The following is a 27447-nucleotide window of genomic DNA, read 5'->3' on the forward strand; positions in this document are numbered from 1 at the left end:
ATAAATCGCATCGATAAAATTGGAGCAGGACTAGGAGGAATCCGTCACTCGTTCAATCAGGACAATACTATTACGACCTCCATTGCCGCTGCAACAACAATAGCACTGTGTAGCAGTGTCTTATACTATCTTTGCACCACATCGGCTTCTTCCACTCCAGGCTCAGCAGCAGGCAAAGTACACACGAACAAAATCCCTTCTCCGTCAGGCTCCCTCCCGCTTTTTGGTAAAAGCTGCATAATCTTTTATTCTCAACGATTATAAGAATGCGGTTCACACCGATTCGAATTCTTGACACATTTGCTTATAATATGGAACGACCACATACGTTTTAGGGCATTATTTCCAAGTTCCTAAAGAGTTGCTTGTGCTTAAATTCAACGAGTGGCATCAGTATTATGGTTTGTAAAACACGTCGAGCTGATTAATTTGGTGGTCGTTCAAAGGCATTTTGTCGTTTGTTAAAGAGCTCGCTAACGTGTCAAGCGCAATGACGATAATAAATAGGTCCAATCATCCGCATCAACATGGGTGTCAAACCTTGGGTCATCATTGGTGATCCGTACCTTGCACACGAAATTCTAAAAGTCAACGATGCCGTGACCTCTGGACGTCCATACCATCTCTACTTGTCCAAATATCATACGATGAATCGAAAGTATGTAAAGCTATTATTGGAAGAATAGACTTGATAAAACATGGGTCCTTTTGTCATTTGATTTAGAGGGATGGTGTATACGAATGCTGATAAACAATGGAAACGATGTCGAGCAATTGGTAAGCAATTTTTTAAATGTTAATGCGTGGTTGTCATGTATCAACCCAAAAACATTGTTGATTAACTGCCAATGATGGCTCTCATGCGCTCGTGTGCTTAATTTAATAACAAACATGAATAGCGCAAACAGTACTTGGACGAAAAGGGGTAGCCCAGCTGAGCCAGACGATGGAATCCGAAGCTTCTCGAGTGACCAGTCTATTGCTAGAATGCGGAAAAGTTGTTGATGTGTCCAAGTACATGCAACTCTATACCCAGAACGTAATGCTACAAGCTCTTTTTGGTATATCCTCAACAGCTATCGATGATTCTTTATTCACGTCCGTAGTCGAGACCGTTGATATTGCTATCAAATGGAGTGCACCGGTCGAAGGCATTCGTAGCTTTTTGCCCGGTTTGGCAAAATCACTTGGTCTCTATAAGAACACGGCTATGTCAGACTTTATTGAAAAGAAACGCAATCCGCTCTATCGACGATTAATCCAACAGAGCCTTGAGAGTGATACTCCTTGTCTTGTCAAGGAACTGTACAGGGTGAAAAAACAAAACGAGTTTGATGACGATGATATCCTTGTGCTCATAGGTACGGAGAACAGCAATAAAGCGTGCTCTTTGAACGCTATGATACTAACACAACGTCTTGATATCAGTAAACATGGTCAATGCCGGAACGGATACTACTGCCATGACACTTTCTTGGGCAATGATTTTACTATGCCACCACAAGGATGTTCAAAAGCGGCTTCATGGCGAGGTCGACTCGTTTATCTTCAAACACAATCGATTGCCAGTGTATGATGAACGAGAGAATTTTCCATTCTTGATTTCGGTGCAGAAAGAATGCATGCGATTCCGGGCACCTAATCATTTTGCTCTGCCGCGCGAAACTACGGATGACCGTAATGATTCATTCTCCCTTTTCATCTCTCTAGTCTATCATGTATTTAATCTGTTCACTGATAGTGGTTTGAACTTATTATTGTATGCTGATATGATATAGTGGAATGTCAAGGCTTCTTTATCCCTAAAGGAACGGTGCTCTTGAGCAACACGTACACATTGAACCGTAGTCCTGATTTTTATGACAGACCCGAAAAGTTTATTCCAGAGCGATACCTTGACGACCAAAGACCACTTGTTGTTTCGGCAAATGCAAATCTTGAGAAGCGTGATCAATATACGTTTGGTTGGGGCAGGTACGACAGAATCAATACATTCAAGTCACTGCTGTTCTACGTATGCTGTTTCTCTAATTACATCATCATCACGTCTCTTTCTAAATCAACAATTGTTGACGATATGGATAGACGGTTGTGTCCAGGAGCTCATATGGTAAAAGCATATTTTTTAATATGTAGTGATCAGATGTTTGTGATCTGTGATTCGAAAAGAAGGAATTAATCACCCCAATTGATCTATTCTATCGAATGTAGGTCGATGTGGAACTTTTTAACTTCTGGGTTCGCATACTAGCAACTACTACTATTGAGCCACCTTTGAATGAAAATGGAGATCCTGTGTATCCAGACTTGAATAGCTATCGTGATATAGGAGTTGCTATTGCCCCCCTCGATTCACGCATCCGATTTGTTGAGAGACATGACCGACTTATTTAGTAGTAGTAACATGCGTCAATACTGTCAATAAACTGAACAAAAAACTTATGCTCTTCATCGCAACACAAGCATAGTACTGTGAACGCAACGTATATCATACAGCATAGCACTAGAACTTTACCTGTGTCAATGGAGGTAAGGGTGATAATAGAGAAAGTGGATAAAAGAGACATGGCTTGAACAGTCGTAAACATGCGAGCAGATGATCCGCTGCGTTTGGAATATAAACAAAGCGGATAATTATGGCACTGGTTCCAATACTCTGTCGTGTTGCATATACTGCATGCACATAACAATGCATATACTTCCTGCAGCGTGTGTAAGAGTGATAAACTCTAGATTTGAATTAACCAAATACCCTTGCTATACATGAAAAACGCATACGGACAACAGCAGTGAAGTAGAATACACCGTCGACGCAAAGGTTTAGGTAGGAAAGGGTATTTATTCACATGTTTGCTACTACTCGGATAAAACTGATACTGTGAGCTTATGGAAAGAAAAGGGGAAAATCCATGCTATTCGCTAATCAATATGTGCTTGCTTTCCTGTTCTTCTCACAATTTGTTGTTGTTGGGATGGGATCCTTGACTGTTGTTCTTGGTAATGATAGACATGCCATCAAACAATGGTAGCATAACTACCCGGGTTCGGGGATCCTGCGACACATGTTGATTGAACTTTTCCATTTGTTTAGCCACACCCTTGATGTAATCTGAGGCTTGGATCGTGTTACTGTCGCTAGTATCGTAGCCGGCATGTCGATGGACTTGTCCAAAGAACAGGACTATCATACACATGATAATTGAGGGAAATAAGTAAAACAGGTCGGTCTGCTAGCCGTTGAGCCGTAGTAGATGTATATGACATGAGTTTTACATATATACACGCTTACCATTATCAGCAATGATAACTCCTCGATCAGACAAAAGGTTATTATCCATGATAAAATCATAGTATCCAACGTATCCTGGTTTGTCAGCATCTGTGAAAATAAAAGGAGGGTGCAAGTTAGCGTAATTAGCTTACAATGTTTTGTATAGCATTAAGCAACACGTACCGATAAAGACAAAGTCGAACTGCCGTTCTGGTTGCTCTTTTGCGAAGGCTGCAAGACTATACGTAATTTCTAAATCATTAGGAGCTCATTGTTGTATCACCACTACAGTATCACTGTTTCTCGACTACCAAGGAGTCAAACGACACCACATTATACTGTAATACAATACCTTTCTAATCCTGGACCTAATCGAAGGTCCACACAATCATCAAGCCCGAGCTTTTCAATATACTTTCGTGCCACTGCTTGTGCTTTTGGATCGATTTCAAGCGAGACGATTTGGCCCCCACATCCATTTCTTTGCTTTTCCTCGGAAAGAGCCAACGCCATGGCGATAGCAGAAGTACCAGTAAAGGTACCAATTTCAAGCACATCTTTTGCACTAAAAAGCTTGACTAGTTGGTAGAGTAACTTGCGCTGTGTTTCAACGACCATGAAGTGGGGCTTTACAAAATCCTTGACGGTCTCCTCGATCAACTCGCTCAAGACGGCTTCCACATGGGGCGGGAACGGGGTGCTTTGGTCATTTGCGTATTTTTCTTCCTTGGAACGCAAACGGTTGTCGATGTTGCATTCCCAATTTTCAGGTAAAGTAGATGAGTAAAATGGCATTCTTTTTTTTGTGCGCTTGACAGGAAAATAAAAAGCAAAAGAGAAAAGGAAACATGCAAAAAGTTACATGTTTTTATGCATACAAGCTGCAACATTAGCAGTAGCGTTCTATTCGCCCACAGTTGCATAGTGTAGATAGCTGCAGTGCATATGTCGTCGGATGCCTCTCTCATACCCCCTTTGCCTTGTTTACATTTTATCACCTTAGACTACGCATACACCACACGTCGCAGAGTTGATAAGCCCTAAGGTAGAGATCCCATAAGAAAGCTCCAGCTGGTCTTTTGCTTGTACCTGAAGTTCTCATCGTATGATATGCGTTTTGCTTTATCATGGCGGGCAAATAATCCTTTCAGCACTTGTCGAAACCAGGCTCGTGACCAAATTCTGTTGCTTTCTTGCTATATACCCGCTATTTTTATATCATGTCTGATGATTAATATCCTGAAAAACGTCACGCACACGTACGAGAGTAAACATAAAAACACAAACTATAAAATCCCTCTCCCTGTTTGTAGGCTTTCATGACAAATGACTTGATGGTATGTCCGTGCCAAGAACAATCAAGTCTTCTTTTATCACCCCTTCCTACTGATACAGTATTCTTACAAGACAGAGCCAAGAAATCTAAGCCGTCCTTTTGAATTCCCAGTATAGCCAACAAAACAATCACGTAATGACGACGCATCACTGGAGACACCCACGATGTTATAAACAGACAACACAGGAGCTGCATACTGCTCTTCCTTTACCAAAATAGGTTATATTCTTGTTGTGCCACCGACTTTAGCTTTTTTTGTTCACGTACTTTCCGACCGGCAATATATTCGCGCCACTAGTGCTTATTCTTTTTTGTCAAACTCTATTGGCACTAACCGCAATACGACATACTAGCGATATCCTTTTTTATCTCAACTTCTACAAGCAGATGAACACCACAGGGTTGTGTGCATTAGCCAGCCTTAAACGCAACTTCCAGTCGTAAGTGATGGACAGATTTAGAGCTATAACAAACGCACTTGTTCAGTACATATCAGAATTACCTTGCCGGTAATCAGTTCCCAAAGAAGCACATGGAAGTAGTCAAGCGAAAGTATGCTTATATATATTAGGCAACACACAGTCTATCCGTACATTGTTGACACACCGCACTTCTTAATACCGCGATAGTGAATGAACGATGACAGTCTTGATGTATGTACTACGGCGGTTAAAATAATACGCTGCGACGAAGACAGATCAGCGCTCTCGGCGTCATACAAAGTGGTGCAACAGAGATGATTTGATTCCGAGATCCGTGCAGTTTGATCCGTAAGATGAGCTCTGTGTCACACCACTTTTTTGTGTTTCCTTGTTTCCGTCGATCTGATAACGATGGAGTAAAATTTTTTTCCTCGCTCACTACTTGCTTAAAATGAACATTGTGATACCAAACACAAGCGATCGTTAACACAAGTATGTAGTCATATTTTGGACCTCTATAACTAACTATTCTTGAAGAGAAAACACCATCTACATATATCCGTATCACAGTTGAACTACATAATCTATATTCTGGCATAGCGAGATATTGTGAGCGCAGTTGTCGGTAAACGACAATACTGCTATCATAGGAACAACTTTGTTTGTATTATAGTACATAAGAGATAGTGGCTTTCTTTAAAGAGGAATATACAAGTAGCAGGTGGTGTGGTATGGTTAAATACAGCAGTAGGATAGTAGTATCATAGTAGTAGCAAAAGGATAAAATATTTGGGAGAGTAAGAGTGCTATGGTTGCTGGCAATCATCATCACGGTGGCGAGACCGCGATGATGCGCTTAGTAGGATTGAGTATACTTTTGGAATGCACGGGCATTTGCTTGTTTTTCGTGACGATCCATTGCAAATTCAAGGCCAAACCCGGTGCACCACAGACCAAACGAGATCGAAATGGCAATGTAGAACAAGGTGCCGCTCGTAAGGATGGTATTTTCCGAGAACGTTGGAGTGTGGCCATGATGATGCTTTGAGCTGGTAGTTTCACTGTTTCCGCCATGTTGTGCTTCAGCCATATTCACCTATGCAACACAAGCAGCAGATAGTGAGAAGATGAAAGCGAACTGATTCCTGAGACGGGATGGGATTACTTACTGCCAATGTCATCAAAAAGAACACAACATAGGTGATGTGGGTGTTGTAGCGGCGCATCATGATAGTGGATGTATGTCAATTGAATGTGTGTGTGTGTGTTATGCGCTTGAGGCTGTTGACGGCTGTAGCCGGGAATATTTATACCAAAACACAAGTTACACAAAGAAAAATAATTTGCCTTTTGTCGAAATATTATCAGATTACAGGAAAAAAAAAGATGGGTGGGACAGACACAGACCGGTGAAAATTTGTACCGAACCGATCCTGGATCCCTTTTTCATTTTTTATTTATAAAAGAGAGCACAAACCAAAAAGAAGGAAGAGGTAACGTATTTATAAGAGCTGAAAGAGAAGAGAAAAAGAGAAAGAAAAGGGATAATGGAATAGATAAGGAAGCTTTTTTTTTGTGGAGAATTCTGCTGCAAGCTTGTTTTTGTTGCGTTTATACAAAAGGATTCGCGGCCAAGACGCGTATCAACGGCGGACTTCTGTCAGGGTCGCTGGTGATAACGACGCGGATGTAGTCGAAGGGCCGGATAACCTGCCGTGACTCATTAGGAATGGTGCATTCCTGCTGACTTGTCCATGGGTTTTCGCCTTGGACGACACGCAGCGACATTGACCGGGGTCGTTTCTTGGTGCTGTTGTTGCTGCTGGGGTTACTATCATGCTCCTTCTCCTTCTCCTCCTGCTGCTGCTGCTGCTGCTGTTGTTGTTGTTGTTGTTGACTGCCACTACCACCACTGTTGCTCCCATTATGCTCAGTTGCCGAGGGAGGGGCTGACTTGATAGAAAGTTGATGCACAGCTTCTGACATGGCGTTGTCGACTGTGGAAGGCGGTGCAGAGGTGGTGGCTGTAGGCGATGAGGGTGTACCATTTTCACCGGATCCAGCATTAGCATGAGCAGTGGTAATTGTAGTAGTAGTAGTAGTAGTAGTAGTAGCAACAGCCGTTGACTCTCCGTGACTGGTCGTGGTAATATCATCGTCATCCTCTTCAGCATCCGCATGCTCAACAATAGCATCAGCTGTGGGCACGCCGCGACGCCAGAACAGATGCAACACACCATCCGCAGGGCTGTATTGAAACGTTTCCAAAGGCAAGTTGATGACATGGATACGACGTTCCAGGATCAAGCCCGGCACGATCACATCGAACGCTTGTTCTTGCACACCGACAACGATCGCTTCATGGGTTGTGGCAGTTTGGCGCGACATGGACAGGTAGCGCGACATGAACAAGTGTTGCGATTGTTCGCATGCGTACTCACCCGCTTGGCCCTTGACATTGCAGTGACGAGCAATCTTCTGGATCACCTCACATTCCAAGTAGAATCGTTTTTCTATTTGTTTGTTTATCAAGTTAGTAGACTGTCTTTTTTTATAGTATTGAACAGACACCCAACTTACCTCCTGCAAGTGCAGCGTCGAGTTGACGATGGACAATCAAGTCGGCATAGCGGCGCGACGGCGATGTGAATTGGGTGTACAAGGGCGTGTTCAAGGCATAGTGATGGTACCGATTGATATCGAATTTGCCGGTACAGAAGAACTTGGATGAATGCATGGTCTTGAGCGCCAGTGTCGTGATGACGGTCTTGGCCGCTTCGTTTTCAATGGCATCCACTGTCTGCTGCAAGGAGCTGGCCGTAGATGGATCGATCGAATAGCCTAGACCGCGCAGATAGCCAGCCAGTTCACGCAGCTTGCGGTCATTGGGCATCGACTGACACTGCAGCAGAGCGTGGTCGGGAAAGTGGCTCGATATCTTTTGTGCGACGCTGGTGTTGACGAGGATCTTGAGCTCATCCATAATGTCATCCGCTGGCAGGCGCTGCTTGAGTGAGATTCCCGTAGGATTGCCTTGCCCGTCAATGCTGACATCGAGTGCAGACTCGCTCAAGAACAATGCGCCGCTGCGACGGCGGGCCTGCTTCATGTTTTGTGCCAGCGAGTAGAGGTTGTTGACGTCGTCTTCCCATTCGGGCTTTTCATGGTCCTCGATTGTGATATGTTCAGGAACGCCGACACCGTCCAGAATATCTTGCAGCTGATTGACTGTCAAGGTGCCGTGAGATCTAAAGATCGTCAAGAGAGTAAGCATCAACACATCGTTGGGATAGAAAGGGATTGCTCAGAGTTGAGTGGGCGCTTACCTGATGATAGTCCTGCCATACCAAATGTCGTGAACTTTGCCAGTCTGATCTACCTTGCCCACGACCGAGAAAGCCAAACGGTCTTGGCCGGGCACCAAGTTGGTGCACTCTTGCAACAGTTGCTCAGGCCATAGTGGAGCCGACTCGTACAAATAGACGCTTGTGGCACGCGCTTTGGCCTCCTTGTCCAACGGCGAATGTGGCTTGACAAAGGCTGACACGTCAGCAACATGAAACCCAACCTCAAACACGCCGTCGGATTTGCGCTGGATCGAGAGCGCACTGTCTAGAACGCCATCGCCCGATGTGTCGATGGTAAAGCTTCGGATGGTGCTCCAGTCCAAGCGCGAGCTGCGTGCTTCTTCAGGAACCATCCATGGGATAGGTGGCAAGGTGCGCATGATAGTGTCGGAGAACGGATCAATGGCAAAATTGTTGTCGGCCAAGATGGCACGGAACTGGATGGACAAATCATCCACATGGCCGAGCTCATTTTCCAAGACACCGAATGGATGCAGCGACGTGATGGGCCAGCGTTTGATTGATCCCTGTTGTAGGCATGCCGTTGTATTCTTAAGTTAGCTTTGTTGTTGTTGTTTATAAGAGTTTTCAGGGGCTCATCAACAAGCCCAGTAGAGTGAGCCAAAAGGAGTAACGGGAAGGAGAAGAAGGAGAAAGAAAAACCCAAACTTTACCAAAAATAGCCTATTTTCAAACTGCTGACTGGACTCAATGAAGCCTGGAGGCGCTTGCTCCACAGGGATTGCAATCAACGGAACGCGTTTGTCGGTCGGCTTGAACCACACGATTCTGGGCGTACCGGAACAAGTGCTGACCGTGGCCGTCGAAGTAGGAACATCGTCGTCGTCATCATGCTGGGACATGGGCGTGCCGTCCTTTCTCATTGTGATGATTGTGCTTGCACGACGATTGCTTGGACGGGTCAAGCCCAGCGTACCAGAAAACGCTTGGTTCTGTGCACGCTCCAGGATGGCCACCACGACGCCACAATACTTTGGCTTGACCTTGTCAACATCCTCTTCGCCACCAAACATGATCTCCTTTTCGTCTTCCTCGTCCGGCTTGCGAACGATGGGTTGGCCGTTGTTGCGGATGACCTTGGCTTGCTCTTTCTCCTGCTTCTCGCGGATGACCTTGTCCACATCCACGAGCTTCACCGCCACGACGTCGCCCTCCAGGGCCCTGTTGCGGTCTCGGGAGCCGCAAATGTAAATGTCGGCGTTGAACTCTTCGCAGAACACATAAGCGTCGGATCGGTTGCGTTTGTTGACACGCAGGATGCCGCTCACGAGTTGGTGTTCTTTCAGCAGTGGCACGAGTGCCGAAAAGGGTAAATGGGCGACAAACAGTGGGCGACGTTGTTGCTGGTTCTGCTGCTGCGCAGATGTGCTGGTGCTCACAGTGTCTTCGCGAGGAAAGCTAAAGCGGGTCGGTGTGAAGGGGACCCAGTTGTAGGATGAGCGGTTCGATGGTGCTGTGGGACTGCGAGCCGAGCTTGAGAGGAGCGACGAAGTGGCTTTTTACAGTGAGAGCAATGCAGGTTAGTGATGTGTTGTCCCCCCCCTCTTCAGAATGTATTCAACACAAATACAAACAAAAACAATCGACTCACATGCTCTCCAGTCGGCCCCATAGTTGCGCGAGGACCGTCTGTTGCTTCTTGATGTATCAAGTGTCAAGCCTGCAGGCTTATTACCACCACCACCACCACTGCCTGTAGCCGTGCCACTCTGTCTCCTATAGTCCACGTCATAGTTGGCACCGGAAGGGCCGCCGCCAGCAACATAAGCTGCAGCAGAGGTGGCATCATCATAACGTGGAGGTGGCCATTGCAGCGATGTGCGTTTGTTGTAATTGTTCAATGATCGCCGTTGCTGGAAATCGTATTGGTCAGGATCACGATAGTAGCCGCGTGCGTTGGGTTCTGACAGTCGGCGGTTATGCTTTTCCTGCTGCTGCTGCTGCTGCTGCTGCTGTTGCTGCTGCTGTTGCTGTTGTGGGTCAAACTTGTTGACAGGCGGCAAGTTTTTTTGCCGTTGCAAAAACTGATCTGGCTGCTGCTGACGCAAGCCATACAGCTCTTCACTACTGTAGCCTCCTGTGCGTGAAGATCTGCGATGGTCGGCATTATTACCGTAGCCATCGGATGCTGCTGCTCCCAACCCAAGGGGTTGTTGCGACGAATGGCGTCGGGATTGCTGAGAAAGTCGGTGGGGATGTGCCGTTACAGCATGATGATGATGTTGTTGTTGATGATGGTGATGATGTGCAGCAACAGAAGCATTATTGCCATAAGCACCTATTAATTTAGCTTCTGCTTCAGCCAAAGCATCCGCTCTTGACAATCCGTATCCACTTTCGTCATCGTCATCGTCGTCGTCTGCTAGCACTGACTGATGCCGTGACGAGGGCACATTGCCCATGGGAAAGTTGTTGAATATGGCAGATGAACGATGCTTACGCTGCAACGAGGAAGAGTCCGTCAGCCGCTGTTTGCTGTTATTGTTTGAGGAATACGACAAGGAATTGCTGTTGTGGTTGTTGCTGCCAACGTCAGATTCTTCATTGACCGTATGCAAAGCACTTCGATGCTGATGGAGCTTGCTGCTGGTGAAACTGGCGGATTTGCTTCGAGGATGGATAGCGTCTTCATCCGTCATGGAGCCATCGTTGGCGCCACCACCACCACAAAGTGCTGCAGATAGCTCGAGTGTCGAAGAGTGCCGTTTCTCGGCAGACCAGTTCTTTTAAAACAGCAAAAGGTTTTTTTTTGGCGCTTTAATCATAAAAGGAGTCATCGTTTGATAGAAAAAGAGGAGGACCCGCCGGGAGTGGGAGTGGGGGTGGGGGGCTGGAGGGATCACAGCACACCAAAAAAAAAGAAGGGGAGAGGAGAAGAGAGGAGGGCGCGCGTCTTCTGGACATTACTACTATTAATATTACCTTGGCTTCCGGAGGGTCAAAGAGGCCACGGGTGGATTCGGGCGCTGTTTGACCATCCAAGTCGAATATTTCCATCATCCAGAGGGATGTGTTGAGAAAAAAGAGAGTGTATGAGAGAGAGACAGAAAGTAAAGAAGGTAAGAGTGCTGAACCACGAACGAACGGAAAGGGAGGCAGTTATCGCAAAAGGAAAAACGTGGTAAACGCAAGAGGGGAGGGAAGAAAAGAAGAAAAGAGAGAAAGAGAAAGAGAAAGAGAGAAAGAGAGAGAGAGAGAGAGAGAGAGAAAGAGAGGGCGACGAAGCAAGCAAAAGTAGAGGCAAGGTGACTGGGTTGCGATACGTAGCGAACGACGGACGATGATGGGTGCTTTCAGGGGGTGATGATGCTGATGTATCAGTGGGTTGAGTGAAGTGGAGTAGTAAGTATTGAGCCCAGGACAAGCAGAGGGTCAACCCATGAGGGAGGACTCGACGCCTCCTTTCTCCTTTATTTCCTTCTGGTTGTTCCGTAATAAACCTGCCTTGAATGTTATTTTCAATGCCTGCTCAGTGTGTGTGTGTCTCTCTCTCGCTTGTTCCTTTGCTGCCGTTCGAACATGCCACTCGAACATGCAACAGTTTTTTTTTTTTTTTAGGCGCGCAACAAATTATTGCGTCGGTTTTTATTTCAAGTCACGTGCATATTAAATATGAGAGGTGAGGAGAAGAAGCTAAGGAGCGTTTGACTAGTTGGCGATAGAAGGAAGATTTTCTTGAGTGCGGGTTAACAAAAGGGAATGGATTTGCGTTATAATGTTATCGGGAACGAAGGGAGAGTTGTTTAAAACAAAGCGCCAGTGGGCGTTCCAAAGACATTCTAATATACAGCTGATAATTATATCTGAAGGGAGACGGGGAGCATTTTGGGGAAAATACAGGTGAAAGATGGCATTGTGTACAGCAGATTCTGTAACAGATTGTAATAGTAGGTCGGGCCATACGGAGCACCAGATCGACCATTTGCGAGGGCATTGGTACAGGAAATGAGACAAATCATCTTCATCTTGGTTACAAATTGGGCATACAGCGGATGTGAATTCGGAGGGCATAATTGAATGTAGAGTTTTACGGCATGAAATCTTATTGTGAAGCGCTCGGTACCAAACATTTCTTGCCGTTGGCGATATCTTCAATCGCCAGAAGGTATCCCATTGGCTAGGTGTTAAGATCGTGTTTTCCCGGGCTTCGACGTGTATAGACTTGTCGATGATTGCTTGTCTGAGTTCTTTTGCTGTGATCGTGGTCAATTGTTTATCTTGGACCTTGCACCATGCTCCCAGATCGACCGCCTTATGTTCACGGATAGCGGGATCAATAGAGTTGTGAAGAAGATGCCTCGGGATCAAAGTCTGAAACACCGCTGGATGGAATCCCAACTCACCCAAGTCCAAGAAGCGAACCAGTAGACCCAAAAGGCGCGGGTAAATCAAGAATTCCGTGGCGAGCCGTCTCCGTAAACAGCCCTTCGCTAAATCAAAGATGAACAAATCATCCATTAGGAGCCTGTGTTTGGCTATGCGTCGTAAGCATACGTCTAAGGTTTTGGTGAGCGGGCGCTGTGTCGGCGTCATGGCATCTAGGACGTGCAGTTGTAGAACTGTAGCGGTCGGTATGAGTTGGGATTGATAGTCAACCGTAAAATTGTCTAAGGCCTTGCATAGCTGATTTGAGAAGCTGACGGGTTTACTCATTGAAGCGGTCCGAAGTCGGGGAAATAGGAGACACATATGTGGGTCCTGGTTTGGAGTCCATGTTGCCTGAGTATTAATTATCCACGAATGTATGAACGATCGCTGCTTGGTGTCATTACTAAACATAGGTTGGATCCATCTGAGCTGGAGTGCTGATTGTTGTGCTTCCGGGACTAATATTGCAAGGCCCCCTTGTTTGCGAGGTGGTGCCAGTCGGTGAAATGCAATCTTGGGAAACATCTTTTTAGTCAAGAAGTCATGGCAAATGCTGCGAACTTTCTTCTGGAACGCTTGAGGGACCGCGCAAACTCGTAAGACGTGCCAAAGTGATGATAAAATCAGCACATTCAGAATTGTCGCTCGACCGCGAATCGAGAGTGACCGATGCGCATGGATGTTGCAGGCTGATTTGATCTTGCCTAGAAGTTTGTCCAGGAAGCCATCCCGTTGCTGCGGCGATTGATACAAAGGATATCCGAGATATACCAAGGCTTGATGGGCTCGTCGATCGAACCATGATCTAATGCCCATTCCCTCCAAACACGAGCGCAAAGTGGATGACGACTTGCCAGATAGCGATATGGCGTGCGTTTTGTCCATATTGACCTTGGCGTTTGATGCTCTGGAGTAGGTGTCTAAGTGGTGGCGGACTTGTTGCAAATCTGATTCATTATGAATGAAAACAAAGCAGTCATCGGCGTAGGCTAGAACCTTTAGTTTAGTTGGAGACGGTGTGACTGGGGTAAGAGCTTTACTTGCTGCCATCGATATATCATATCCGTGTAATTGTTCATCGTTGAGGATGCGGACCAAGAAAGGCTCTAAGGCCAGATTGAACAAAATAGGCGAGAGAGGGTCTCCTTGTCGAACGCCACGTTGTTGTTTAAATGCTGGAGACAAGGACCCGTTAATGTTGATTCGTAGATTGCTGCCGAAGAAAAGAGTCTTGATAGAAGAGATGATCTTTGCTGGGAATCCCCATTTGCTAAGACAACATTCGAGATATTCTGGATGAACGCGGTCGTACGCTTTTTCCATATCCAAAGATAAACCGACGTCATCGGCATTTACGCTGGCGGCATGGTCCATAGCAAGTCGTACAGCAAGCCCATTGTCTGCGATGTAGCGTCCGTGCACGAAACCCGTCTGATACTTGTTAATTAATGCATTACTAACACGGACTATTCGTGAGTTCATGATACGGGTAAATATTTTAGAGTCCGTGTTGATCAATGCAATTGGACGCCAGTTTCGTAGTTGGGAGAGCTCCCCGTTCTTCGGAATGAGACAAATACATGTGTCTGACCATGATGCTGGAAATAGTGCCTGATGTAAAGCTGAATTGTAAATATCAACAGCCATTCTGCCATATAACGGGTGTTTGAAAATGGTAGACAACATGTTATAGGGCAGGCCGTCTAGTCCCGGACTGCTTCCTTTCGGTGCACGTTTGGTTGCGTCAAGTAACTCGTCGAGAGTCATGTCTTCTGTTAAGATGTCGCAAGAGTCTTGTGAGAGCACGCATGATGGCGGTAAATGGTCCAACAGGTCTGATATTGCTGCTGCATCAGTCGGTTCCGGTGAGTATAATTGTGAATAAAATGAACAGACTGCTTGATGCATATGATCAATCGAAGAGTCTACGATGCCTGTTACTGGATGTTCTAGCTGGAGGATGTTCCTTTGTGCCATTCGTTGTTGTGCTGTGCGTTTTAGATAGCCGGCCGATATTTCGCTACGCTCTCTCCAGCGGACATTAGCTTTGATAGCTAAAATTCTAGCGTGATCTTCTTGAATCTTGTTGAGCTCGGCGGTAATATCAACAAGGCGCTGAGGTCGACTTCCTGTTGTCTTGAAATGGCGCATCATCTTATTACGTTGACGAAGTAGGTGTTTTTCGCGATGGTCTTTTTTCTTGGCTAGATAACGTCCATATTGACGGCATTCCTCTTTCGCAATCTTTTTGACTTCATCCCAGGCCTCTTGTGGCGAGGCTATGTTGGCAATTCTTATATGTGCCGATGAGAGTGCTGAATTCAGTTTTTCTTTAAACTGTACCGAGTTGACAATAAGTGGGTTGGCTCTCCATATGTCTTGGCCCTGCCGGATATTACTGGCCCGCATGCTGGTCACTATCAATGCATGGTCCGTCCAGTTGCTATTCACATGGCGGACATCGGGTGCCGAACACAGCAGGGAGAGTGATGATGACGCAAATATATAATCAATTGACGATGTGCCTCGTCCGTTGTAGAATGTCGTCGTGAGGTTATTGGATCCGTCCGACGGCAGCATCAGGTTGACAAAGTTTTCATTCAAGTGTGCGCACCACTCTTTTGGTGCTGCTTTCATGAATGATGAGTCGCGCTGCGCATATGAATAGTTGAAATCTCCAAGGATAAACAACCTATCACCATGCGGAATCATATTTTGCTGTTGCAGGATTGGAAGGAGTTCGAGACTATAAAAGTCTTTCCGATCCCTGTAGGCGGCAGGCGCGTAAAAATTGATAATGTTGAACGGTGGAAATTCATTATTGATGTGTGTAACCGTCACCAACAATATCCGGCCGCTTTGCGACGCAAAGACATGTTGGATGTTGACAAGGGGAGAAAAGTTGATAATGGCACAGTGTTTACTCCATGAACTGTCGCGAGCACAGAACCGTTGTTGTAAAGTTTTGTTGTGTTCATCGTTATGAGTGCCCGTATCTTGAAGTGCCAGCAGGTGCAGGGCTTGGCGGCGTAGATGACGGATGAAGTGTTTTGTTTTGTTGGGGTTGTGTGGGTCATGTTTGACAAGATGTCGAACGTTTAACGAACCAATAGTGAGTGTCATTTTTTTGTTTTTGTTTTTTTTTTTTTTGGTTTGTTTTTGTGTTTTCTCTGTTTCTGAACTTCTTTGCTTTCCTTTTTTTTTTTTTTTTTAAAAATAAAAGGGAGGGGTTGATCTAATCAGAGGCCATAGTCTCCGCGGACGAGTGACCGGTGATCAAGTCGTTGGCGTGCTGTGGACCGCTGTCGGGGGACGTTGACTCAGTGGCGTCGAATTTGTTGTCGTCGCTTGAGTCTTCACTTTGCTGCTGCTGGGGATTGTGCTTCGAGGCCGAGGCACCCGATGGTGTGCTGATAGGCGGCGTGTTCCGGTGCTCTTCAAGTGTGAAGGCGGAATCCGAATCTCCTGCTGCCGACGGAAGCGGTTGGGTAGCATCCTGGGTCAATGCATCCACTTCGTCCGAGCAGAGTATCATGTCTTCTGTTTCATCCTTATCAGTTTCATCGGAGGATGATTGAGATGATGATTCATCGTCTGTTGGGGGTGTGAATTCTTCGTCTGAGGTATCCGTGTTGTCGCTGAGCGGTTCTTCGGTGACCATGGGTACATGTTTAGGCTGGGAACTTCGACGTTTTGAGTTCCCTTTGGGTTGTTGCTTTGGTGTGGCCTCGTTGACCTTCGAGTGTAGCTGAGCCTGGTTTTCACGCTCTTGTTCACAATTCGGGTTTGGAATGGTAATCGTCGTTTTGTCCAAAGCTGACTTCGAGTGAACATTATGAGAGCGATGATCAGATTGTGTATCACTTAAATGTTGAGCTGGTGGATGCGATTGTTGGGTTTTGGTCTTCTTTGGACCTTTGCTGGTTGTCGTCGACTTTATTGGCGATGCTGAACCAGTCGTCGTCTTTGGTTGTTTGCGCGGGAGTGCGTTGTGGGGATGATCGCATTCTCTCGCATAGTGACCGATCATTCCACAGTTGAAGCATTCTGGTTGAACGCGGCTTGGACATTGTTTCAGAGTGTGGTCTTGGGAGTGACAGTATCGGCAGTAATCACCCATGGATTGCCAAGTAGCGTAAAAAGACCGTTCTCGGCCTTGCACGAGACCGAATTCGACCTTGTGGGTGAGGGGCTTGTACGACTCTGGGGTGGTGTTCTTAGATTTCATGAGCACTGCGTATCCTTTACCCTGGAACCAACCACCCTCTACAGAGCGGTATAATCCAAGTTGCAACACGTGTCCGAATTGGGTAAGTGTTTGTCGCAACAAGACCTCCAGCTCATACATTTTGACGCCTGTAGGCAGTTTTTCGAGTTGTACTTTGGTGAGATCGTGTTCCGGAGGGAGCGATCTTACAGCCGGGAAGTGAACATCACCGACGGTAACGCCCTTTTCCAGTGCCAGGTTGCAGATGTCTTCGTCTGCAAAAGTCATCTCATACAGGACTTGTTTCTTTTCGCGATGGTGGATGAGACCTATGGCCTCATCCCAGTTTTCAAACGTTTCTCGAGCTGCTCGGAAAAACGCGTCCTCTTTGACTGAGCGTGTCGACATATCAAAGAAAACACTGTATTCTTCCGTTCCTCGACGAAGTAAATGGGATGCGATTGGTTGACCGTCGGCTGCCATGCTGCCAAGTGTCATTTTTACATCTTCAGGGACGTATTCGTTAAGCTGGGTTATCAGACGACCTCGACTGATTTCCGGACGTTTTTGGGTAACTGCTTGAGCATACGTTCGTTTTGGATGTGTTGGTGGATTTTCCTTGGGTTGGTTGGAGTCACCATCAGGAGTGACCCCAGGCACTTTTTGAAGGGAATCGGGAAGAGCCATGAACATGCAACAGTCGCGAAAGGTGTTTCATGTCAGATTTCCCGTGTAACCATGGAGATGGACTGACATCAACACACGCACACACTCTCCTTTAAGCCCTTTTGATACCGTAAGTGATGATAGGTGTCCATTATCAGCTACTAGCTAAGCAGTACGTGTTAATCCATATACGAATCTGTCAATGATGCCACTTACTTTGTTCTTTAATATACACGGCCCACGAGAATAGGGCGTATCACTCCTTCTTTTAAGTGCGCTTTTTATTATAAATGCAACAATCATCTACATCCATCGTTATCAGCAGTGGCAGTGAACGCTTCAAATTCCTTTGGAGTTTGCACCCATTGCGAGAAACATTGATCCAGCAAACACGTTTTGGCTGCTTGATAGTCGACTGCACGCTGCTTCCATGCATTGTATGTCGTTGTTTCATCTAGTTCCTCTTTATCGGCATCCGTGCTAAGTCTATTACCAGCCCGCACCCCACTGACATGAGTGAATAAGCGTGAATCAAGAGTATGTAGCATCTAGCAGAGTAGCGCACCTTGGTCTTAGTGTGTCCTTGCATTCCAGAAACTTTTGAAACAAAACCAATTTGCAGATAGACGATCTATATGTATTTATGGAGTATCGTTGTTTAGAGACTGATCATTGGGGCGGCGTGTTTCTCTTTGTCGCTCGCAAGCGATAGATCAAGCCGAATCTGGTGTTACCTGGTTTTTGCAGTGGTAGGTTTCCCTTTCGGTGCGCCTTGTTTCCTGCCATACACAAGGACCTCTGACTTGGAAAATCCGGCTATCCACAAGATGGCTACACGATAACAACATTTGCAAGCTTAATGGGGGAGCCATGGATCGGGATTGTGGCGTGGAAGCAAGTAATCATAACGAAGAGTGTATGGGGAGTCAAAGAAGGTCATGTTGTTATTTGGGGGGGTGGGAGGAAGGCAGGCTGAAACAACAACAACAACAACAACAAAAGTTTACCTGTCCCAGTAGGTATGACTGTCGCATTTTTCGATTCCACCACGGGTTTGGAAAACTCAAATGGCTCGGATGTGTGAACGATTTTAGGGCGATGAAGACCGTACGGAGCAGGCAGTGTGGCTGTTTTTTCTGGAAAAGGAGACGAGACGAATAAGACCAACGGTTAATAATAAACTTCTTTGTTGCTAATATAAAATACGCTATTATTATCCCTTTAAACAAGAAACACACACACAGAAAGACACATATAGCGCCATTTCTATCCCTTGCTCCATGTAACAATTACCTATTTCTTCTAGTCTTCCGTACAATGCACGTTCTAACGAAACTTGGTCAAACAGATCGCCAATCACCACGGATTCGAGGTAGACCGGCTTTTCGAGGATTTGAGATAAGATAGCAGATTGTATACCGAGGACATTCCATCGAGCCAACTTGTCACTGTTTTCGTCGTTTTACAATGCATTGATCATTTATCAGATATCCTTTCTTTCATTTTGCTGCTGCTTTGTTGTTGTTGTTGTTGTTGTTGTTGTTGCTGTTGTTGGTTTCCTCTCTCTCTCTCTCTGTCTTTTACCTGCATGACATGCATAATGTTGGTTCAGAATCTAAACGTCCTATATACAAAAATAAGGGGGTGTGGCAAGCAATGAGACAGATTGATCAGTAGCCGTGAATGCTCTTTTACGTACAATCATCTAATCTGTCCATAGAGCGAGTAGCAGCTATCGTATGGAGACAAGTAAAAGGGGAAAGGAGGTTTGATAAAAGGAGCTCGGAGGAAAAAGGCACGATCCAATGTATATAGTCAGCCCATACCTGGTTTTGTCCGCAAGATACCCAGGTCATCAAACCCGTAACGACCCCTTTGAAATGCTTCTTCTTCTTCTTCTTCTTCTTCTTCTGCTTGTTGTTCCCGTGGCCACTGATTGGTTTTCCGCTTTTTGTTTGCATAAATGTTGTTCGTCAGAGCTGGTATATCAAATGCACCTTTCCGTTTAGTGCCAGCTTGGAATGCCGCCAAAGACTCTGCTGTTTGAGATTCAGCAATGCCTGTCATGGACGCATCGCCACCTATTATTATTATCAATACATCAAGTAATAGATGTTTCCATCGAGTTGCACACCCCCCCCCCCCACCCAAAAATGACCGAGTCCAAAGCAAGAGTATCAACATGAGTTACATGTGTGTACGATATCAAGATGATGGAAATCTAGAAAGAACAAGGGAGGGAAAGCGACTTACATGGGGACTGGCTAATATACATATGGAAACTGTAACCTGACTTTAAGATGACACGCCCAGCATCCGTCACACAAAACGGCCCTTCCTCTTGCTGTTCCTGGCTGGTTCTTCCGACACGGATGATCTGGTCCAGCACGTATCTAAAATGCGCTGGTTGCTCAGTGTGCAGCAGCATATGCGTATCGTGTATTCTCGTGTGTCGCGTGTGTACACATCGTTTAGAACACGACCAACCTCCCAAGCGTAACAAAAACAACAACAACAAAACGGGAGTCGTATCTGATATTAACCTTTGAAACCCTCTCTTTGCAATCACCTCGGCGTGGCTGTCATGGACCATTTGACCTTGTTTACAAAGCTTGCTGTATGGCAAACACTTTAAGCCCGTCCTGTTGTCGTGTGTGTGTGTGTTTTTTTTGTTTTCGGTGGGGTTAGAGATATCACACATCCACATGAGTTTCATCTTTCTGCTTGCTTGCTTGCTTATCTTACATACCCCAAAGAAACCACCTGGATCGAATACTCCTCTGCGGATCCTAAGAGCCATCAAATGTGTTATTAGGCCTTCTTTGTTGGGGTGTGGGGGAGAAAGCGAAGAGGGGTGTTCATGTACGTGTGCCACTGTGGGGTTTTGTTACAAAAAAGAAATTAACACTTGCTGGCATAAACTTCAAGTATACACGCTAACACGGTCCATTCTGCCTTTTCATTCTCATGGCGCGTTGGTTTCCCCGATTTTGGCAATCTCTTGAAACACTCTATGCTCTTTCTGGCCAATTGATCGCTGAATTGTGGAATCTCCTCCCAGATCATTATGTAATGTCAAACTTTGCGCTTTGTTGAGGGAGAGAAAGACCAATTTTTGTTTTGGGGGGGGGGCGGGAGCACTAAGAGAGGCGGGGAGGGGAACTGAATTAAATGCGTTGAATGAGCAGCAGCAGCAGCAGCACCAAAAGGAAGGGTGGGGGGGGCTGCTGTTAAGATGATGATGAAGGAGCGAGAACTCCGCGTAATGTGCAGCATGATTGTTGTCTGCACAAGAAGAGAAATATAAAACTAAAAAGAAAAAAAAGAGCCGGTAGATTATCCATCCTTGTCCTTTCTTTCTTTCTACCCTCCCCTTTTCCGTTCCTTTCTTATTCCACACCTCTTGTAAAACCTCAATGGCCATGGCAGCAACAAGTGTAATTGCCAACAGCAGCAAAACAAGAAGCAGTGACGCCAGCACCGCCCTACGTGCTTCTTGCAACCCAACAACCCACCTTACGGATCTAGTGGCAACAGTTGTGCCCTCACTGTGGAACCGCAATCGTCAGAACGAAAGCCACATTGTGTTCATGCGATTCGTCAACCAAGTGCTCAAGGTCATGGAGGCCTCCACCAACTGTGTCTTGATTGCACTCTTGTATATATACCGACTGTACGTTCTGTACCCAGACATGGTCACACAGGCTGGATTTGAGGTACGCACGTTTACAACGGCATTAATGTTGGCAAACAAGTATCTTGAAGACTACACTTACAAGTCCAAGGTAATAATAAAGTCTCTGGTGTTGGTTGCTTTGGTCTGGTTTTTTGTTGTCTTGTTGGCGAATGAATCATTTCTACCAATTAAGAAATCGATCGATCAACGATGTCGTTGCATACTTAATAACGCCTAGTAGTAATAGTATTAGTGGTTACTAAAACAATTTTCTTTTTCTCTCAAGTCATGGGCAGATGTGACCGGTATCAACTTGAACGAATTGAATCTCATGGAAGGCGAGTTCATGAGCGCCATTCATTACCGCCTACATGTGACAAAGGAGCAACTCTCCGTATGGGTCAATTATTGCCAATCCCAAATCCACACCTGCTACTATTGCCACAATACCAACGCCAGCAGCGACCTTCTTCCCCTGCGTGCCAACATCACCACCTCCTTCATGCGAAACAAGCAACCTGTAATGGTCGCTCCCACCAATAACAACAACAACAACAAAGGCCGACCCTTCATTGATGAACTACCCGAAGAACGACGACGGAAATCCTTCGATTATCAACACTACCATCAAGCAAGTCAACCGCAACTAATGGTGTCCTCATCACTACTACCGTACAGTAGCACCGCAACACCAACAAACAATGCGATTGCCACGACAACCAAAAAGCGAAAGCGCGACGAACCGCCGCTACCAGTATTAACCCCGTTAAAGCGACGCAATTACAACGGCACTCACACTACTGCACGACACAGTAACCACCATCCACCTACTAGTACTACAGCACGATATGTACATCTAACATCGGCTGGCAGTATTCCTGAGCCGTATCATCATCAACAGAAGCAACAACAACAACATCGATTCGCCATACCTATATACCCATAAATAACAATAATTCCTTAACTTTTTTATACATCGTATATAAAACTGGGCAGGTTTCCCAGTGGTTTATACTGTTTTTTATCAATGTTTCGCTCTTTTTTACCTATTACTACTACTACTACTACTACTACTACTACTACTACAAATACTATTATCTACTTTAATACTGTTTATGAACGAGAAACGACCACACGTTTGCATTGGGTCCCCAATCTGCGTTAGTTTCAAGAATGTATATATATAGCAACCACAGACATACACGGCTTTACAATAAAGAACATTAACGAAGGTTCTACCTATTTAAAACTAGATCCTTGAAGTGTAAGCACATAATTTAGTGATAAGTATAGTATTAGATGGAAATTGTGTACTCGTATTCATAGAATTATTATTGTTTTACTGGAGAAAAATCAATGAAAGTCAATGATTTTATCTGTGTGGGCTTCGTTGATACTGTATATGTTCTGGATGATTGCCTGATCCCCATCACCACCTCCTCCTCACCCTCCCTTCGGTTAAAATCTGCTCCCCCTACAAAACGAAATCATAGAGGGGAAAAGGGGCGTATTTGGCTCTTTGTTGTAGAATGCATGAGTCATTGATAAATAAAGCGTTCTTAACAGCGAGACAACCAATAATCAAAGAAAAAACTGAGAACAAAGTTATCATCTAAAAGTATATTATAACAGAAGCAGTAGAGTGCTATATGTTGTTTTGCTAAAATACAGCAAATTACCACTAGATACATGCCTTGCTTCTTTGTTTGGATCTGTGCAAATGCAGATACTGATACGTCAATAACGATCATCTGTCTACAGAATGATCAGCATACAACATTGTTGGCTGAAATTAGATTTCTTTCAATGGCGATCATGCAGCTATGTTTTTTTAAAAAACAAACAAACAAAAAAACTCCCCGCCGAGATATATTTTGCAGTATTATGTTCGAGAATTGAACGATGCCAAAAAGCGAGTGTTACATTATACTGTAAGAGACGAAACATTGTTCAAGTAATCTAGTAGTACATCGTGTCAGCTTGTGTCGTTCTGTAAAATATACACATCAGCAGAATTTCCATTCTTTTCCCTTGATATTGTGACGCCAAATGGGACATTACAAAACTCCTTTGATAATTCAGAGTATGAGATCTGTTATCGTATACCAGCCAAAAAAGTATCTATATAAACCACCTCTTCATGCAAACGAGGAAAACACCAATACCTTCATGTCAAACCCATATAAAAACTTAGTGTTCTCGCTCAGGAATGCGAACAAGAACGATCTTTTCTATAATTCCAAAAAAGAAAAATTGAGATATAATATCGTGCATTGGCGTATAAAGCTCTGTTGCCCCCCCCCCGTGCTGGCACGTAATTGGATCAACGTATTCAAATCTCAGATTTTTCTTTCTAGCAATCAGCTTTATTAAACGCTCCAGCACTTCATCATAGTTAGAAACGAGCAGGACAATTATAACGGTTTGCAAAAATTATTAAAGACCCACAACATCAAGCGTGTCAATTAGTAGCTTAAGAACCCTTCCTCCAACAAAAGAGCGATACCACGACGCCAACGAATGATAACAACACGAGTATACTAACCTTTTCCAGTGTTGCCACTACCCCTGCACACAGCAGCAGAAGTTTGCATTCGATTAATGGGAGGTTATTTTATCCAAGTTTTGCACATTGCGACTTTTTGGTGTCTCTACAATTTTGTCATCAGCCTCTCCAATTGTAAAGATACTTGCACCACAGTAAAATACAGCTCAGCGAGAATAGGAGATGAACAGCACTCATTATGGATAGGCCGTATATATCATCAAGTTCAAGCATTTGTGTAAGTTGCTTGAAAGCTTATAGCTTGACCTCAATTATTGCCTGCAAAATTGACGGCAATTCTTCCACCTGTTACTTACTATGTAGTCCGTTTGGATAAAAGTATGCACAACATTCTTCTTCAATGTTGTTGGTTGACATTACCAAATGAACTGTATGTACAGTCATAATACATTAACAAAAGCAGAGTAATTAAGCAGGGACACTACAGAGAGATGGCTCCGAGTGGGTGCTATGCGAAGCTACATATTGTATTTATTTTTTATTTCATTCCCTGTTGTTGTTAAATACTGTATTAGGAGCATCATACATTTATAAAAAGAACCGGGTATATCAAACAAAAAGTGCCGTTGTAATAAGAAGGGAGAAATGATGATTGGAATTACTTAATACACAAAAAAAGGATGTTGGGATGACGGACTAATAGATTAAGGTTATCTTTTCTAGAAAGAAAAGGTGGGGGGGAGGTGAGATTGATCAATTGGGCTGTAATACGGCCTTGTTTTTTTTCTAAGCCAAAAAGTACGAAACAGCTCCGGCAAGAGCAGCAGCACCGATGACTGTACGGGCAACAACCACTTGGGAAGCAGCACCTTCTTGGGTTGAGTCTTCGGCAGCTGAAGAGCCATCGGGCGCGACGCCTGAAGACGAAGCGGATGATGACGGGGTGGCCGAGGTGGTGGCGTTATTGGGAGCTGCGCCTTCCTTATATGCTTGCTGACCTGTACAGGCGCCGACGGTTGTTACTTTGTAAGATTTCTAAAAATCAAAAGGTCATTGAGCTAGTGAGCTTCTTTTACTCCTGTATTGAAAGTGTAGAACTGAATCAGCTGTAATCTGGACAGTACCTGAAGAACGGGCAAAACGCGAATAGCAGCGTCGACAGTTTTTTGGTAAAGATCATGTTCAAGGGAAATACCACCCTCAGTGGCGGTGGCATTGGCAGCGGCCCATTCAGTGACGTTACCATCGATCCATTGCTCGTTGAAGCCAGGCTGCTCACCGGCCATCCAGTCGTCCGTGTCATGATTCCAGATAACGGCTAGATTTGTTTGCAAAGATAGAATTGAGTGAGCAACAATAACATTGCTTTCAACCACGGTGGTTATGATGATCATGAATATATTTCTTTTTGAATATCTTACGTGTGAAGCCCAAAGCGGCGGCAATGCCACGAACACGATCGTCAATGTCACCATAAGGCTATATACGATTGGAGTAGTTATAAAGTGTGAGTTGTAAGTTCAATTCGTAAAATAGATCACTGGTGGTATTAGATATACATTCACCCCTTCACCGCTCGTCATAATCACATCAGCAAAATAAAACACTTTGTACTCTCCACACACCAACCCCAAACACAAACATCAAGTTCCGACACGCATCACCACCACCCCCTTTCTTTTTCTCGATGCTGATGATGATCAACGATGGTGGGGCTTCAATGTTAAAATACGTACAGGTCGGAAGAAGCGAGGCGAGAAGCCAGTGACTTCTTTGATGGCAGTCTCTGTCCATTTTAATTCGGCAACAACTTGTTCAGTTGTAAGAGTGGTCAAGTAAGAGTGAGACCTAAAATGAAATAAAGGAAATGACGGTTAGTGAATCATCGCGCGCGTGTCTGGAATGGTGGCAGTGATGCAGGGAGAAAAAGAGCCTCTAGATAGAGTGATAGCTGGATAAAGAAAGAAGCAGGAGTGATTGAATTCCGCTTAACTGATGATAGAAAGATGTTGTAAAGTGTGGTAACTAGCATACAGGCGAAGAGAGGACGCGAAGTGAAGAGGAGTATGGATAGGATACACAAAAACGGGATAGAAAACGAGCAATGAAAGTAGGACTTGAGGAGGCGTAAGAAGGGGGTAGATGTATGTGGTAACGATTTGGAAAGGGGAGTGCCCGGGGGAGGTGGGGGGCAATGCTATTCCTGCCTGTTACTGCGTCTTTCCAAATGGCGTAGATGGCGCCGGAAATCAAGACGATAAAAAACAGGCGATACTTACCAAGTATGGATGGCCAATTCGTGGCCTGCTTTAAAGGCTCGCTCCGTTAGGTCAGCGTACTTGATAACCTGGCCGCCGATCAAGAAAAGCGTAGCTTTCTGTTGGGTTTGGTCGAGGAAGTCGTATAGCTTTGGACTGAATTGAGTAGGACCGTCATCGTAGGTGATGCCCCATTGACCTTTAGGGCAGGCGACGATATCGGTTTCGCGAGTGCAGCCAGTGAAGGTCCAGTCGCAGTAAGGATCTGCCGTACCGGATTGCTGAGGACCTATTGGGATAGCAGCAATAATTGTTGTCACGGAAATGATTGTCATGGAGATAATTGTTGTAACGGTGGTAGTTGTTATAGCATCAAAATGCCAGATGATGTAGCATAAAATATGTAGGTACGTAAAATTGATTTTTTTCGGCATGAGTATTTTCTCTTTGCTCAAGTGTCACGCCTTTGCTTTTTTTCTCGGCGCCACTCTTTTCAATTTTTTTTTAGAATGAATGCTTACCGGCATTGCCATTAGCCTTTACAACAGGCGCATCAGTAATGTTGGCGTTTTGGAGCAAGGCCATCCATTCTTGCTTGGGGACAGGGACACTACCATCGGTAGGGTACGATTCTTTGAATTGGAATCCGCTAGCACCACCGCTAGGAGTAGGAGCAGCAGCAGCAGCAGAGACTGAAGACGATGCGGCGGGTTCAGAGGGAGCGGCAGACGTAGCCTCTTGAGCATTAGCGGCGGACAAGGCCAAGGTGCCAATCAAAAACAGCTTTTTTAATACAGACATGCTTGTAATGGTACTTTTCGGGATTTCTTTTTTACAGATAGAAGGGAAATGAGAGTATGTGTGCGTGTGCGTGTGTGATAATTAGAAGAACAAGAAGATTAGAAAAACCGAGGTGTCGTCGCTGATTCTGAAGAAGAGAAGGATATGAGGAGTGTAGTCGCAAGAAGAGGGGGCCGAGAGAGAGAGAGAGAGAGAGAGAGAGAAAGAGAAAGAGAAGGGAAACTATGGCTTAAATATATTTGTATAATAGATTACATTTATAGTTTACATTCCAGGGACTTTATAGATTCAGCCTTCGTTTTCTTTTCCCGTCTTCCAAACTGTTGCTTATGCCTTATGCCTCTTGTGGATGGGCCCATGCAACACCGCCTCTTTTCGTGTGTAACACAAGGTAAATTCCAGCAATAATTCGGACCGATTGGTCTTATTTTGCCCACTTTGGTATAGTCTTACCCGCTCTTTTTATTTCAGTATGCACCGCGACAAAAGTTATCTGGGGCGTGGCGAAACTCTCTTTTTCCAGCTAAAAATACCAAAGACGTTCACTAATACTGTGTGCTTTTTACCA

The 27447-nt window shown here is 45.0% G+C and overlaps 9 protein-coding genes across 9 annotated transcripts; 2 read left to right on the forward strand and 7 right to left on the reverse strand.

Moving 5' to 3' along the window:
• Window positions 1-503: 503 nt before the first annotated feature.
• BDB00DRAFT_886362 (cytochrome P450) lies at window positions 504-2394 on the forward strand (the record flags this gene model as incomplete). The annotated part of the gene is made up of 7 exons (XM_053128431.1): window positions 504-658; window positions 725-777; window positions 900-1361; window positions 1429-1677; window positions 1779-1974; window positions 2086-2110; window positions 2212-2394. Coding segments are annotated over 7 exons (1323 nt in total), but the record flags the coding sequence as incomplete, so codon positions are not given.
• A 557-nt stretch (window positions 2395-2951) lies between these two features.
• On the reverse strand, window positions 2952-3889 carry BDB00DRAFT_756989 (O-methyltransferase; the record flags this gene model as incomplete). The annotated part of the gene is made up of 4 exons (XM_053118951.1): window positions 2952-3181; window positions 3290-3379; window positions 3455-3510; window positions 3624-3889. The coding sequence occupies 4 exons, from the start codon at window positions 3887-3889 to the stop codon at window positions 2952-2954; spliced, it is 642 nt and encodes a 213-aa protein (XP_052983410.1).
• Window positions 3890-5636: 1747 nt separating this feature from the next.
• On the reverse strand, window positions 5637-6552 carry BDB00DRAFT_805150 (uncharacterized protein). The gene is made up of 3 exons (XM_053122169.1): window positions 6507-6552; window positions 6199-6376; window positions 5637-6125 (listed from the first exon to the last, which is right to left on the reverse strand). The coding sequence occupies exons 2-3, from the start codon at window positions 6256-6258 to the stop codon at window positions 5886-5888; spliced, it is 300 nt and encodes a 99-aa protein (XP_052983411.1). The 5' UTR covers window positions 6259-6376; window positions 6507-6552; the 3' UTR covers window positions 5637-5885.
• Window positions 6553-6640: 88 nt separating this feature from the next.
• BDB00DRAFT_757072 (uncharacterized protein) lies at window positions 6641-9845 on the reverse strand (the record flags this gene model as incomplete). The annotated part of the gene is made up of 7 exons (XM_053118956.1): window positions 6641-6941; window positions 7158-7542; window positions 7610-8277; window positions 8356-8903; window positions 9051-9186; window positions 9238-9746; window positions 9777-9845. Coding segments are annotated over 7 exons (2616 nt in total), but the record flags the coding sequence as incomplete, so codon positions are not given.
• Window positions 9846-17673: 7828 nt separating this feature from the next.
• On the reverse strand, window positions 17674-18637 carry BDB00DRAFT_805165 (uncharacterized protein; the record flags this gene model as incomplete). Its single annotated transcript, XM_053122170.1, has 2 exons — window positions 18373-18637; window positions 17674-18269 (listed from the first exon to the last, which is right to left on the reverse strand). A coding segment is annotated over exon 2 (245 nt), but the record flags the coding sequence as incomplete, so codon positions are not given.
• BDB00DRAFT_757071 (uncharacterized protein) lies at window positions 18369-19705 on the reverse strand (the record flags this gene model as incomplete). Its single annotated transcript, XM_053118955.1, has 5 exons — window positions 18369-18469; window positions 18646-18765; window positions 18932-19019; window positions 19058-19086; window positions 19465-19705. The coding sequence occupies 5 exons, from the start codon at window positions 19703-19705 to the stop codon at window positions 18369-18371; spliced, it is 579 nt and encodes a 192-aa protein (XP_052983414.1).
• BDB00DRAFT_17660 (uncharacterized protein) lies at window positions 19566-20782 on the reverse strand. Its single transcript, XM_053116343.1, has 5 exons — window positions 20551-20782; window positions 20388-20427; window positions 20182-20280; window positions 19830-20031; window positions 19566-19698 (listed from the first exon to the last, which is right to left on the reverse strand). The coding sequence occupies exons 1-4, from the start codon at window positions 20702-20704 to the stop codon at window positions 19860-19862; spliced, it is 465 nt and encodes a 154-aa protein (XP_052983415.1). The 5' UTR covers window positions 20705-20782; the 3' UTR covers window positions 19566-19698; window positions 19830-19859.
• Window positions 20783-20885: 103 nt separating this feature from the next.
• BDB00DRAFT_805187 (uncharacterized protein) lies at window positions 20886-22448 on the forward strand. The gene is made up of 2 exons (XM_053122171.1): window positions 20886-21423; window positions 21601-22448. Exons 1-2 carry the CDS (start codon window positions 21055-21057, stop codon window positions 22258-22260), a joined length of 1029 nt encoding a protein of 342 aa, XP_052983416.1. The 5' UTR covers window positions 20886-21054; the 3' UTR covers window positions 22261-22448.
• Window positions 22449-24292: 1844 nt separating this feature from the next.
• BDB00DRAFT_805189 (uncharacterized protein) lies at window positions 24293-27096 on the reverse strand. The gene is made up of 6 exons (XM_053122172.1): window positions 26600-27096; window positions 26100-26367; window positions 25557-25668; window positions 25242-25299; window positions 24945-25138; window positions 24293-24855 (listed from the first exon to the last, which is right to left on the reverse strand). The coding sequence occupies exons 1-6, from the start codon at window positions 26877-26879 to the stop codon at window positions 24607-24609; spliced, it is 1161 nt and encodes a 386-aa protein (XP_052983417.1). The 5' UTR covers window positions 26880-27096; the 3' UTR covers window positions 24293-24606.
• Between the last annotated feature and the right edge of the window lie 351 nt (window positions 27097-27447).

This window comes from Zychaea mexicana (genome assembly GCF_025766255.1).
Source record: "Zychaea mexicana strain RSA 1403 chromosome Unknown BDB00scaffold_10, whole genome shotgun sequence".
In the NCBI taxonomy this organism is placed as follows: Eukaryota; Fungi; Mucoromycota; class Mucoromycetes; order Mucorales; family Lichtheimiaceae; genus Zychaea; species Zychaea mexicana.